The sequence below is a fragment of the Bombina bombina genome, chromosome 1, assembly GCF_027579735.1.
Source record: "Bombina bombina isolate aBomBom1 chromosome 1, aBomBom1.pri, whole genome shotgun sequence".
In the NCBI taxonomy this organism is placed as follows: Eukaryota; Metazoa; Chordata; class Amphibia; order Anura; family Bombinatoridae; genus Bombina; species Bombina bombina.
Genome location: NC_069499.1, coordinates 1,459,194,184 through 1,459,209,287, shown reverse-complemented (window position 1 = coordinate 1,459,209,287; position 15,104 = coordinate 1,459,194,184). Strand labels below are relative to the sequence as shown.

Here is a 15,104-nt window from a genome sequence, read left to right as displayed (position 1 = left end):
CTTAGAAACTTGTTATGGTCCCTGTGAATCCTTTAAATCCACCGTTGTCATAAATTGACCCTCTTGGCCCAAAGGAAGAATGGAACGAATAGTTTCCATCTTGAAGGACAGTACTCTGAGGAATTTGTTTAGACTTTTGAGATCAAAAATTGGTCTGAAGGTTCCCCTCCTTTTTGGGAACCACGAACAGATTGGAATAAAACCCCAGGAAGGTTTGGACTGTTCTTGCTTGGAAGAGGAAGCCGAAGAATTTCCCTTGAAATTTCGAAAGGAACGAAAATGACTCTGAAGTCCCTTTTGTTTGTTTCTCTTATCCTGAGGGAGAAGATTACCTTTTCCTCCCGTAATATCAGAGATTATTTCCGTCAAACCCGGTCCAAACAAGGTCTTTCCCTTGTAAGGAATCGCTAAAAGTTTAGACTTAGATGACACATTTGCAGACCAAAGTTTTAACCATAAAGCTCTGCTGGCTAGTACAGCAAAACCTGAAATCTTTGCTCCCAGTTTGATAACCTGTAGGGAAGCATCAGTAATAAAGGAATTAGCCAACTTAAGGGCTTTTATCCTATCCTGGATCTCATCCTGGATCTCATCAAGGGGAGTGTCTGTCCTAATAGCATCAGACAATGCATCAAACCAATATGCCGCGGCACTAGTGACGGTAGCACTGCAGATTGCCATTGTAAACCCTGGTGTACATACATCTTCTTGAGTAACTCCTCTACTTTTTTGTCCATAGGATCTTTAAAGGCACAACTATCCTCTATGGGGATGGTAGTTCTCTTGGCCAGAGTGGAAACTAACCCTTCCACCTTGGGTACTGTTTGCCAAGACTCCTTGATAGAGTCCGGTATGGGAAACATCTTTTTAAATATAGGAGATGGAGAAAAAGGGATACCCAGTCTCTCCCATTCCTTAGCAATGATCTCAGTAGCTCGATCTGGTACAGGAAAAACCTCCACCAAGGAAGGTATATCAAAATATTTGTTTAGCTTACTGGATTTCTTAGGATTAACTACGACCATGGTGTCGCTGTCGTCCAATGTAGCTAAAACCTCCTTGAGTAGCATACGGAGGTGTTCTAACTTAAACCTGAAAGATACAACTTCAGTATCAGCAGAAATAATTACACTGTCAGAATCTGAAATTTCACCGTAGGCTTCTGTGAGGGGGCATTTGAAATAGCAACAACTTAGTCAGTAACCTCGCTTACTGAATGTTTATTGTTCCTCTTGCGTTTTCCCTGCAACATGGCAAAAGCAGACAACTCATCAGAAACTGCAGAGGACAGGAGGGAAGTGATGTCTTGCAGCGTAACTCCAGAAGAAGTTAAAGAGGAAGCGCAGGGCACTGCATGTGTGGGCAATAAAAGTTGGGACGCTTGAGGAGAAAGCTGCGGCATATACTGAACATTATTATTAGACTCCTGAACAGCATCCGCCTTAGAAGATTTTGGCTCAGAAAAAAATTCTCTCTCTGTAATTTAAAGTTCTCTCAATACATGAGGAACAGAAAGGGATTGGTGGTTCCACATTGGCATCAAAACATAATTTTGGCCTCTTGGTCCATTCTGACTCACAATGAATCAAATTATGAAATATAAAACTGAAATTCTTTATATTATATATTAAAGCAGAAAAAAATGTTACTGTCTCTTTAAATTTCAAAACGTTACTTTTTTTTTATTTGTACAGCAAGGTAACTAATGATACAAAAAAATTCCCCAGATGACCTCTACACCTCAGCTTAGCTCTGCTGAGGTGCCTACCTGCCCTGCTGCACCGGAGGAATCCCCTTATTTAGATAATAATCCGGACTGGTCTTTTTTTTCTTTATCTGTAAAAACCAACAGTCCGGAGTAGGCTGAAGCTTCTAGCGACAGTTTCTGTGCTGTCTTTCACTAGGTACTGCATAGGTACAGTTCTGATCCGGAAGCGCAGAGTGAAAAAGGCGCGCAACAGTAGTTGCCACCTCAGCTAAGTCCCGCCCATCTTGGGCGTCTTAAACAATAATCTCCCGGTCAGTAACTGACAAACCGCCGAGAGCAGAAACACCACAGAGAATGAGCCGTAGATAATCTCCCGGTCGGTAAAAGTCTCTTAGAAACAAACCGCCGGGAGAAGTGAATTCACACACGTATGAGCCCTTAACTCCTCAGCCCCTATGTAGTAGCCCCAGTGCCTGCTTTCAACTAACTGCCTTATGGAATTGTTCCCCCAAACTTATAGAGGAAACTGTGTGTCCCAATAAATAAATAAAGTGCCCCAAATTTTTCTTCCTCTGAAAAAATAAAGCAGCACTTGCCTCAAAGATCTGCCAGGCAGCAAGGCAGCTCATTAGATTTGAGAGGTCCTCTCCCTCCCATGGACCTGTGGAAAGAGAAAAAAGACTGAGTGATCTTACTCAGGCTTTCAGAATTAGGGCAGTATACACTATATGGGAGGCGCAGTGAGAAATATGTCCCACAAGTTCCCATTGCTCTAAAGCCACCACTGCTCTACTGAAGAGACTGATATGGACTACGGCTACACCCTAGAACAAAGCAGCACAATCTTGCACCACTTAAAAAAAAAAAAAAAATCTTGCTTGAAGAGTCTTTTACTAACACCTAACTTTACCACTTCCTTGCTCTAACATAGGCAAAGAGAATGACTGGGGTGGGAGGGAAGGGAGGTGATATTTAACAGTTTTGCTGTGGTGCTCTTTGCCGTCTCCTGCTAGGCAGGAGTGATATATCCCATTAGTAATTAGATGATCCATGGACTCATCGTGTCATTAGAAAGAAATTAGGGGTTTCATGTTCCTTTAAGAAAGAAAATGTTTGTTTCTTTTACAAAAAGAGGAATGACAGAAAAAGTCACTTTGAGTTAACATTGCAGGGTGAAGGGTTCAATTGTATTATTTTTGAGAATAATTTACAGATATGATAATTGGCAGCTGGATAACGTTCTGCCATAGAATGAGTGTTCCACCGGCTTTATGGTGCTCTGTATACTGATAGACAACTGACCTTGTACATTTATTACAGCATTGTTACAGCATTTTATTTATTATTACATTATTGCTTTTATATATCTATGTATTTAACCACTGCACAAGGTGATCATCTCTATACTCCAGGATAAAGATACTGATGAACTGCTACTTAATAGTGATATTATAGTCACATACACAAGAGCAATAACTTCACAGTAATTACTCTCTAATACACCAAAGCCCTGACCTTACAGGAAGCCTCATTGAAAACACCAGAAGTCCTGAAAAGAAAACAAGCAACTAACCTTACGGTAACCCCATCCATTCCCGCTGGTAAGGTGCCATCGATAAGGAGGGAGTTGCCTCCATGCCAGGCGTCCTGTGGACAAATGCGAGTTCTCACATGGCCTCCACCATCCTCAGCCAGTGACACTTCTGAGAAAATTGGCTGCAGCTCCTGTGCACTTAGGTTACACCAAGGACCAATGTCTTCTCCCTAAAAGCAAACACAAGGCGAATGTGCAACAGTGTTATTAATATCAGTAACATAACGACACACTGACATCAGGATTAAATAGAAAAATCTAATGTAACAACAAAAGCTCTAGCACAGACACTATATGCTGGGATGACAAAAACTAGAACAGCTAAGACAGTGACCGACAGCAATGTGTGTGTTAGGGGCATAGCACAGTGACAGGTACTTGCATGTGAGGGGTAGCACGATATGTGAATAGGAAGCCTTGTCTGAGCTTGGCAAGTGACTGAGAAGTAGTACAGTAAGAGACTACAGAGTCAAGATTGCCAAGAAACTAAGGACTTGCCCCGGCGTGCCTATAAAGCACTTGACACATGTTCTCTTGTTCCATGGAATATTGTGCTATAGTCATTAAACCAAAATCACAAGCACAACACATAAAGTAAAAGGTTGAACAAATTAAAAAAAATAAAGTTCCATACCAGCTCTAGGACTGTTTATGAAAATTTGACAAGTTCTCACCTCCCCATAGGAGAATCGTTTATTTCCACGTCCAACACAGAACGACGAGCAGAGGGGCAGTGAGCAGAGACTGTGTGAGGGGAGATAATTTTCCAATAGAGACCAGAACCTGAAGCAAGAGAGGCGCAGAGTGTTATAGTGAGTGCGATAAAGAGGAGGAAGAGAGAGCTTCACAGGTGAGACCGGATACATTGGCCAAAATTCAATAAAACTTGTTTGTAAAACAATCTCATAGAAAAAAACTCATTGCAAAGTATCAAAACAAATAAGGAAATGTGTGTGTTGTAATATGTATTGGCTATTCTTTTTATTCTTTATTTTAAATGCATATTGGAGCACATTGATGGACCATATATCTTGCTTGTTTAATGGTTTTATTTTCCTCAATGGATGCCTCTCTTATCTCTTTAATTTGTGAACTGTCCCTGTGTTTTTTGCCTGTATGACCCCTAGCTCAAATGTCCATAGATACCCCCTCCCTTAACTTTTTTTGCAGGCCAATCTAACACTAATATATCTCTCTCCCCCAGCTGACTTTTAAAGTAAATTTGCAACAGTCTTTAAAGAACATTCACAGACCCACATCAGCTGACACAGCCCTCTGCTAAAGGTAGCCTTTGGAAGATAGTTACCCTCCCACCCTGCCCCTCACCCCACCCACCCAAGGTTCATTCCCCCATTTATAGATAGTCTCCCACACAACTTTCATTCTCCTAAACTGACAGCTGCAAACACCGATCAGCACATCCTTCCATTCACTTAACCCTTTAGAATACATACCCTCTCTCCCTACAAATAGCTATATATCCCATATCGATAGTGTGTATATATATATATATATATATATATATATATATATATATATATATATATATACACACACATATATTTCTTTTTTTATATTGTACTATTTTTGTTTTATTTTCATCTACACAACTCATAGCACTAACATGTATCAAAATATGACCATACTGATATTTGTGACAACCCTTTTCTCACTCCAATTTTGTTCACATCACTACCGCCATAAGCACCCACCTCAAGCTGGAAAACAAATTATCATACACCATGGCCTACTCTGTTGCTGTAACTTATCTGCTGAGTGCTGGTGGAGAGTTATAAAAAATAACCCTCCTACCCCCACCTCACAAAATTATAAAGTATGCCATTCACTATATAGCCAAACAACAACTATGTCCAAATTCCTATTCCTTATGTTACTTGCCCTTGCAAATGATGTAGAGTCTAACCCTGGTTCCCCAGCAAATTCCATTCCTAGCCTTCCAACTAAAAAAGGCCTCTCCTTTGTGCACTGTAATATCCACAGCTTACTACCAAAAATCGATGCACTGCAAGCTTGGTGTTTACAATACAAGCCAAAAATCATTGTGATCTCTGAATCATGGCTAACTGCAAAAATACCTGACTCTGCCATTGCAATACATGGGTATTCATGCCATAGAATTGACAGAGCAAAGAGAGGAGGCGGCATTGTAATTTATATTGACAATTCCACAAAGTTCACCCCCATACAAAAATCTAGCTCTCCTGCCACCTTTGATTTCCTTTCTGGCAAAATTGAGATCCCTTGCAGTAAATCAATCATTGTTGCAGGAATCTACCGCCCACCTAGCTCCCTCCCCTGTGCATTCCATTTCGGACATAGCACAGATCCTTAGTGAAACCATAGCTCAAAACCCAAAAAGTGAAATTTTGGTTTTTGGAGATTTTAACATTGATTGGCTGAATCCAAAAAATAACAGTTGTCGCTCGCTGTTTAAATCTTTGCATCTAACGCAATTAATCTCCTCCCCAACTCGCATAAACATCAAAAGCCATAATCATACCCTGCTCGACTGGATTCTCTCCACTTCTCCCGACCGAATCCAGGAGGCAGGTGTTCTCCCTAACAATTTCAGTGACCACTGCTTAGTGTACTGCGTGCGCAAAAACATAATTTATGTAAGAACTTACCTGATAAATTAATTTCTTTCATATTAGCAAGAGTCCATGAGCTAGTGACGTATGGGATATACATTCCTACCAGGAGGGGCAAAGTTTCCCAAACCTCAAAATGCCTATAAATACACCCCTCACCACACCCACAAATCAGTTTAACGAATAGCCAAGAAGTGGGGTGATAAAAAAAAAGTGTGAAAGCATATAAAATAAGGAATTGGAATAGTTGTGCTTTATACAAAAAAATCATAACCACCAAAAAGGGTGGGCCTCATGGACTCTTGCTAATATGAAAGAAATGAATTTATCAGGTAAGTTCTTACATAAATTATGTTTTCTTTCATGTAATTAGCAAGAGTCCATGAGCTAGTGACATATGGGATAATGACTATCCAAGATGTGGATCTTTCCACGCAAGAGTCACTAGAGAGGGAGGGATAAAATAAAGACAGCCAATTCCTGCTGAAAATAATCCACACCCAAAAATAAAGTTTAATGAAAACATAAGCAGAAGATTCAAACTGAAACCGCTGCCTGAAGTACTTTTCTACCAAAAACTGCTTCAGAAGAAGAAAACACATCAAAATGGTAGAATTTAGTAAAAGTATGCAAAGAGGACCAAGTTGCTGCTTTGCAAATCTTATCAACCCGAAGCCTCATTCCTAAACGCCCAGGAAGTAGAAACTGACCTAGTAGAATGAGCTGTAATCCTTTGAGGCGGAGTTTTACCCGACTCGACATAAGCATGGTGAATTAAGGATTTCAACCAAGAGGCCAAAGAAATGGCAGAAGCTTTCTGACCTTTTCTAGAACCGGAAAAGATGACAAATAGACTAGAAGTCTTTCGGAAAGACTTAGTAGCCTCAACATAATATTTCAAAGCTCTAACAACATCCAAAGAATGCAATGATTTCTCCTTAGAATTCTTAGGATTAGGACATAATGAAGGAACCACAATTTCTCTACTAATGTTGTTGGAATTCACAACCTTAGGTAAAAATTCAAAAGAAGTTCGCAACACCGCCTTATCCTGATGAAAAATCAGAAAAGGAGACTCACAAGAAAGAGCAGATAATTCAGAGACTCTTCTGGCAGAAGAGATGGCCAAAAGGAACAAAACTTTCCAAGAAAGTAATTTAATGTCCAATGAATGCATGGGTTCAAAAGGAGGAGCTTGAAGAGCCCTCAGAACCAAATTCAAACTCCAAGGAGGAGAAATAGACTTAATGACAGGTTTTATACGAACCAAAGCTTGTACAAAACAATGAATATCAGGAAGATTAGCAATCTTTCTGTGAAAAAGAACAGAAAGAGCAGAGATTTGTCCTTTCAAGGAACTTGCGGACAAACCTTTATCTAAACCATCCTGAAGAAACTGTAAAATTCTCGGAATTCTAAAAGAATGCCAGGAAAAAAGATGAGAAAGACACCAAGAAATATAAGTCTTCCAGACTCTATAATATATCTCTCTAGATACAGATTTACGAGCCTGTAACATAGTATTAATCACAGAGTCAGAGAAACCTCTTTGACCAAGAATCAAGCGTTCAATCTCCATACCTTTAAATTTAAGGATTTGAGATCCTGATGGAAGAAAGGACCTTGCGACAGAAGGTCTGGTCTTAACGGAAGAGTCCACGGCTGGCAAGAGGCCATCCGGACAAGATCCGCATACCAAAACCTGTGAGGCCATGCTGGAGCTACCAGCAGAACAAACGAGCATTCCTTCAGAATCTTGGAGATTACCCTTGGAAGAAGAACTAGAGGCGGAAAGATATAGGCAGGATGATACTTCCAAGGAAGTGATAATGCATCCACTGCCTCCGCCTGAGGATCCCGGGATCTGGACAGATACCTGGGAAGTTTATTGTTTAGATGAGAAGCCATCAGATCTATTTGTGGGAGTTCCCACATTTGAACAATCTGAAGAAATACCTCTGGGTGAAGAGACCATTCGCCCGGATGCAACGTTTGGCGACTGAGATAATCCGCTTCCCAATTGTCTATACCTGGGATATGAACCGCAGAGATTAGACAGGAGCTGGATTCCGCCCAAACCAGAATTCGAGATACTTCTTTCATAGCCAGAGGACTGTGAGTCCCTCCTTGATGATTGATGTATGCCACAGTTGTGACATTGTCTGTCTGAAAACAAATGAACGACTCTCTCTTCAGAAGAGGCCAAGACTGAAGAGCTCTGAAAATTGCACGGAGTTCCAAAATATTGATCGGTAATCTCACCTCCTGAGATTCCCAAACCCCTTGTGCCGTCAGAGACCCCCACACAGCTCCCCAACCTGTAAGACTTGCATCTGTTGAGATTATAGTCCAGGTCGGAAGAACAAAAGAAGCCCCCTGAATTAAACGATGGTGATCTGTCCACCACGTCAGAGAATGTCGGACAATCGGTTTTAAAGATATTAATTGAGATATCTTTGTGTAATCCCTGCACCATTGGTTCAGCATACAGAGCTGAAGAGGTCGCATGTGAAAACGAGCAAAGGGGATCGCGTCCGATGCAGCAGTCATAAGACCTAGAATTTCCATGCATAAGGCTACCGAAGGGAATGATTGAGACTGAAGGTTTCGACAAGCTGAAATCAATTTTAGACGTCTCTTGTCTGTCAAAGATAGAGTCATGGACACTGAATCTATCTGGAAACCTAAAAAGGTTACCCTTGTCTGAGGAATCAATGAACTTTTTAGTGAATTGATCCTCCAACCATGATCTTGAAGAAACAACACAAGTCGATTCGTATGAGATTCTGCTAAATGTGAAGACTGAGCAAGTACCAAGATATCGATATATCATAAGGAAATACCACAATACCCTGTTCTCTGATTACAGACAGAAGGGCACCGAGAACCTTTGTAAAAATTATTGGAGCTGTAGCTAGGCCAAACGGCAGAGCCACAAACTGGTAATGCTTGTCCAGGAAAGAGAATCTCAGGAACTGATAGTAAGCTGGATGAATCGGAATATGCAGATATGCATACTGTAAATCTATTGTAGACATATAATGCCCTTGCTGAACAAAAGGCAAGATAGTCCTTACAGTTACCATTTTGAATGTTGGTATCCTTACATAACGATTCAATATTTTTAGATCCAGAACTGGTCTGAAGGAATTCTCCTTCTTGGGTACAATGAAGAGATTCGAATAAAACCCCAGCCCCTGTTCCAAAACTGGAACTGGCATAATTACTCCAGCCAACTCTAGATCTGAAACACATTTCAGAAATGCTTGAGCTTTCACTGGGTTTACTGGGACACGGGAAAGAAAAAATCTCTTTGCAGGAGGTCTTATCTTGAAACCAATTCTGTACCCTTCTGAAACAATGTTCTGAATCCAAAGATTGTGAACAGAATTGATCCAAATTTCTTTGAAAAAACGTAATCTGCCCCCTACCAGCTGAGCTGGAATGAGGGCCGCACCTTCATGTGGACTTAGAAGCTGGCTTTGCTTTTCTAGAAGGCTTGGATTTATTCCAGACTGGAGATGGTTTCCAAACTGAAACTGCTCCTGAGGATGAAGGATCAGGCTTTTGTTCTTTGTTGAAACGAAAGGAACGAAAACGATTATTAGCCCTGTTTTTACCTTTAGATTTTTTATCCTGTGGTAAAGTTCCTTTCCCACCAGTAACAGTTGAGATAATAGAATCCAACTGAGAACCAAATAATTTATTACCCTGGAACGAAAGGGAAAGTAGAGTTGATTTAGAAGACATATCAGCATTCCAAGTTTTAAGCCATAAAGCTCTTCTAGCTAAAATAGCTAGAGACATAAACCTGACATCAACTCTGATAATATCAAAAATGGCATCACAGATAAAATTATTAGCATGTTGAAGAAGAATAATAATATTATGAGAATCATGATCTGTTACTTGTTGCGCTAAAGTTTCCAACCAAAAAGTTGAAGCTGCAGCAACATCAGCCAATGATATAGCAGGTCTAAGAAGATTACCTGAACACAGATAAGCTTTTCTTAGAAAGGATTCAATTTTCCTATCTAAAGGATCCTTAAAGGAAGTACCATCTGCCGTAGGAATAGTAGTACGTTTAGCAAGGGTAGAAATAGCCCCATCAACTTTAGGGATTTTGTCCCAAAACTCTAATCTGTCGGACGGTACAGGATATAATTGCTTAAAACGTTTAGAAGGAGTAAATGAATTACCCAAATTATTCCATTCTCTGGAAATTACTTCAGAAATAGCACCAGGAACAGGAAAAAGATCTGGAATAACCACAGGAGATCAAAAGACCTTGTCTAAACGTTTAGATTTAGTATCAAGAGGACCAGAATCCTCAATTTCTAATGCAATTAGGACTTCTTTAAGTAAAGAACGGATAAATTCCATTTTAAATAAATATGACGATTTATCAGCATCAACCTCTGAGACAGAATCCTCTGTATCAGAAGAATCATTAGAATCAGAATGATGATGTTCATTTAAAAATTCATCTGTATAAAGAGAAGTTTTAAAATACTTTTTATGTTTACCAGAAGGAGGAATAACAGACATAGCCTTCTTAATGGATTCAGAAACAAAATCTCTTATGTTATCAGGAACACTCTGAACATTAGATGTTGATGGAACTGCAACAGGTAATGGTACTTTACTAAAGGAAATATTTTCTGCATTAACAAGTTTGTCATGACATTTAATACAAACAACAGCTGGAGGAACAACTACCAAAAGTTTACAGCAGATACACTTAGCTTTGGTAGTTCCAGCACCAGGCAGCGATTTTCCAGTAGTATCTTCTGACTCAGTTGCAACGTGGGACATCTTGCAATATGTAATAGAAAAAACAACATATAAAGCAAAATTGATCAAATTCCTTAAATGACAGTTTCAGGAATGGGAAAAAATGCCAGTGAACAAGCTTCTAGCAACCAGAAGCAACAAATAATGAGACTAAAATGAAGTGGAGACAAAATTGACGCCCACAATATTTGGCGCCTAAATGCTATTAGCGCCAAAAATGACGCCACATCCGGAACGCCGACATTTTTGGCGCGAAAAACGTCAAAAATGACGCAACTTCCGGCGACACGTATGACGCCAGAAATAGAAAAAAAATTTCGCGCCAAGAAAGTCCGCGCCAAGAATGACGCAATAAAATGAAGCATTTTCAGCCCCCGCGAGCCTAACAGCCCACAGGGAAAAAGTCAAATTTTAAGGTAAGATAAAAATGATATATTCAAATGCATTATCCCAAATATGAAACTGACTGTCTGAAATAAGGAAATGTTGAACATCCTGAGTCAAGGCAAATAAATGTTTGAATACATATATTTAGAATTTTATAAAAAAGTGCCCAACCATAGCTTTAGAGTGTCACAGAAAATAAGACTTACTTACCCCAGGACACTCATCTACATGTTGTAGAAAGCCAAACCAGTACTGAAACGAGAATCAGCAGAGGTAATGGTATATATAAGAGTATATCGTCGATCTGAAAAGGGAGGTAAGAGATGAATCTCTACGACCGATAACAGAGAACCCATGAAATAGACCCCGTAGAAGGAGATCATTGAATTCAAACAGGCAATACTCTCCTCACATCCCTCTGACATTCACTGCACGCTGAGAGGAAAACCGGGCTCCAACCTGCTGCGGAGCGCATATCAACGTAGAATCTAGCACAAACTTACTTCACCACCTCCATAGGAGGCAAAGTTTGTAAAACTGATTTGTGGGTGTGGTGAGGGGTGTATTTATAGGCATTTTGAGGTTTGGGAAACTTTGCCCCTCCTGGTAGGAATGTATATCCCATACGTCACTAGCTCATGGACTCTTGCTAATTACATGAAAGAAATAAAGGCTACTAAATCCTCTCCCAAGGTTAAAATCACCAGTTCCTTAAAAAAAATTAATATTCAATCATTTCTAAATGACATCAAGAACCTCCCCTGGCACAGATTAAACCTAATCCCAGATCTAGACTCTGCAGTTGAATTCTTTCAGTCTGAACTCCTACAGACTGCGTAAGGTGAGAGTAAAAGCAGCACACTTGAATTGGATCACAGCTGACCTCATTCAAATGTACAAACAAATAGGTTTAAACGTTTTGTAAGGTGTGCTAAAAAAACAAATTTTGTATTTGTATTTAACTCATTCAAATGTACCAATTTCGGGATTCATTGTGGTCAAAGTTCAAGCATACTGGCTCTATGAATGATCACTGTGTATATAGACAATGGCAAAATATATGCACTAAACAAACAAAATTGGCTAAGGCCCAATATTTCTGTGAAAATCTGAACAATAACATATCTAACCCTAGAAAGTTTTGGAAACTCATAAATAACTTCAAAATCCACCAATCCACTCCCAACCCTCCACTGTCAATGTGGATAACCAAAACCTGCAACTCCCCTTAGAAGTAGCAAATGCCTTTAACAATTATTTTGTTGGATGCTCCACCACCCTGATTGACAAACTAATAAATGGCACGCATCCTGAAGCTACAAATGTGGATCAGGCCCCACTAAAACAGCAAAGACCCAATATAGAGAAGTTCAATTTTAGACCTGTACCCATCAATGTCGTTAAGAAACACCTTAATAATCTAAAAATGAAAAAACAGTCTGGACTTGATCAAATCCCAGCAATGCTGTTGAAGCTCAGTGCGCTGGCAATTGCTAAGCCTGTCACAACCCTAATTAACGAATCCTTGGTGTCTGGATACATACCCAAACTCTGGAAAACTGCAAGAATAGTGCCTATTCATAAAAGTGGGGAGTTAACCTTGGTTTCTAACTCTAGCCCTATATCATTGCTCCCAGTATTGTCAAAAATCTTAGAAAAATGCGTCCATACGCAAATATGCGAGTATTAACAACTTTCTAACTATCTGACCCCTGATCAATCAGGTTTTCGACCGAATCACTCCACTACAACTGCCCTCCTAAAAGTTTGCAACGACATCCAAACTGGCATGGAACAAGGAGACCTAACTGGAGCTATTTTCCTTGATTTTGCTAAGGCTTTTGACACAGTGGACCACGACATACTACTGCTAAAACTAATAAACTCTGGTATTGCTGATCGTCCGTTAACCTGCTTTAGATCAGAATATGTCTGTTTCTAACAGTGACTCCCTCCCTCTCCCAGTCACGTGTGGTGTTCCCCAAGGTTCCATTCTCGGCCCCCTACTATTCACATTATTTATAAATGATTTGCCTAATGTCTGCAAATCCTCAACTGTACACATGTACGCAGACGACACAGTAATCTATGCAAAAAAAATCTGATCTGCCGCAGCTTGAAGCAGTGCTCCAAGAACAGTTCACAGAGGTAGAAAAGTGGATCTCAAAAAACAAACTCTTCCTAAACACTGACAAAACTGTCACAATGATCTTTGGAACTGGGCCTAAATTACACAAATTACAAAATTCCCATCTACGCATCAAAACAAAATTTAATTGCACGCTTACCGCAGTCCACTCTTTCAAATACTTGGGTATGTTGTTAGACCCTAAAAACTTGCACATAAACTTTATCTAAAATGAGGTGCCCTGTACAGAAACAAATCTTGCCTCAGCCCTACAGTAAAGCAAAAGATTTACAGCAAATGCTGATGCCTATCATGGATTATGGGGACGTAGCATACACACCTGCACCGTAAACTCACCTTAATAAACGTAAAACATTGTATAACTCGTTCTGCCGCTTTGTGCTACAATGTAACTACAAGACCCACCATTGTAACATGCTAAAATAACTAAACTGGCTGACGCTGGAATCCAGACGCACCCTCCATCTTTCCTGTCTTGTGTTTAAGAGCTTTTCTGGGAAGCTCCCACCCTACCTGAGCAGAATGCTCTCCCCGGCTATTCCCACCTCCTATAACCTCCGATCCAGTACCAGCACATTATTTAGCTTGCCTCAATACAAAAAGAAAGCAGCACGATCCTCCTTTTCCTACCGAGCGCCACAGTTATGGAATGACCTCCCGCACACTTTCAAACCTTCCCCAAGCCTAATATCCTTTAAGAGATCCCTCTCTACATATCTCAAAACAGAATGCACCTGTCATGGTTGATTATATATTTCTTACCTGTTCTATGTAAAATTTTTGCATCTATTGTGTATTATTATTGTTTTTGTATTTTATTGCACCCTATTGTATCAATGCAATGTTTTGTGGACCCAGGACATACTTGAAAACGAGAGAAATCTCAATGTATCCTTCCTGGTAAAATATTTTATAAATAAATAAATAAAATTAAAGATATTTGTACCTGGCCTTGTCACAGCTGCACTTTTAAACATTCCTATTTACTTCTATAGTTTAATTTGATTTGTACTCTTAGTATCCTTTGCTGAAAATAATGTCTGTGAAGCAGGCTGAGGAGCAGCAATGTACTAATGGTAGCTAACTGGTGATTATTATTATTTATTTTTATTATTAGGTATTTGTAGAGCGCCAACAGATTCCGCAGCGCTATAAACATAGGCGGTATACAAGAAAACATTTATGGGGATCAAATGGGTAGAGGGTCCTGCCGAGAGTTGCACTGTTGAAGTCAGCTCTTATGAAGATTATCTACAAACAGCTGGGCTCATAAGCTTACATGCTAAGGGGTTTGAGGGGATAGCTATGGAGATAGGAAGGTTAGTGTAGGTTGTATGCATCCCTGAATAGTAGAGTCTTTAGGGAGGGCTTGGAGCTTTTAAAACTAGGGGAGAGTCTTGTGGAGCAAGGCAAGGAGTTCAATAAGATGGGAGCCAGTCTGGAGAAGTAAAACGGGAAGGTTACAAGAGAGGAGGAGAGTAGGAGATTGTGAGCAGAGCGAAGGGGACGGGAGGGAGAGTATCTGGAAACAAGGTCTGAGATGTTGGGGGGAGCAATGCAGTTGAGGGCTTTCTATGTCAGAGTGAGAATTTTGTTTTTAATCCTGGAGGCAAGAGGAAGGGATTGGCAGAGAGGTGCTGCAGATGAAGAGCGACGTGTAAGGAAGATGAGCCTGGCAGAGGATTGTAAAGGAGCTAGGGAGACCAGAGAGGATGGAGTTGCAGTAGTCGAGGCGGGAAAGGATGAGAGAGTGGATTAAAATCTTAGTTGTGTCTTGTGTATGGAAATGTCTAATTTTAGAGATGCTTTTAAGGTCGAAGCGGCTGGCTTTAGCCAAGGACTGAATGTGAGGAGTGAAAG

At 40.2% G+C, this 15,104-nt stretch overlaps 1 protein-coding gene across 1 annotated transcript in view; it reads right to left on the bottom strand.

Moving 5' to 3' along the window:
- Positions 1–15,104, bottom strand: part of ENGASE (endo-beta-N-acetylglucosaminidase) — a 115,126-nt gene that overhangs the window by 37,845 nt on the left and 62,177 nt on the right. The window contains exons 10-11 of the mRNA XM_053706336.1: positions 3,977–4,085; positions 3,282–3,472 (exon numbers count right to left, since the gene is read on the bottom strand). Coding sequence (XP_053562311.1) covers positions 3,282–3,472; positions 3,977–4,085 — 300 coding nt within the window. The remainder of the gene's footprint in view (positions 1–3,281; positions 3,473–3,976; positions 4,086–15,104) is intronic.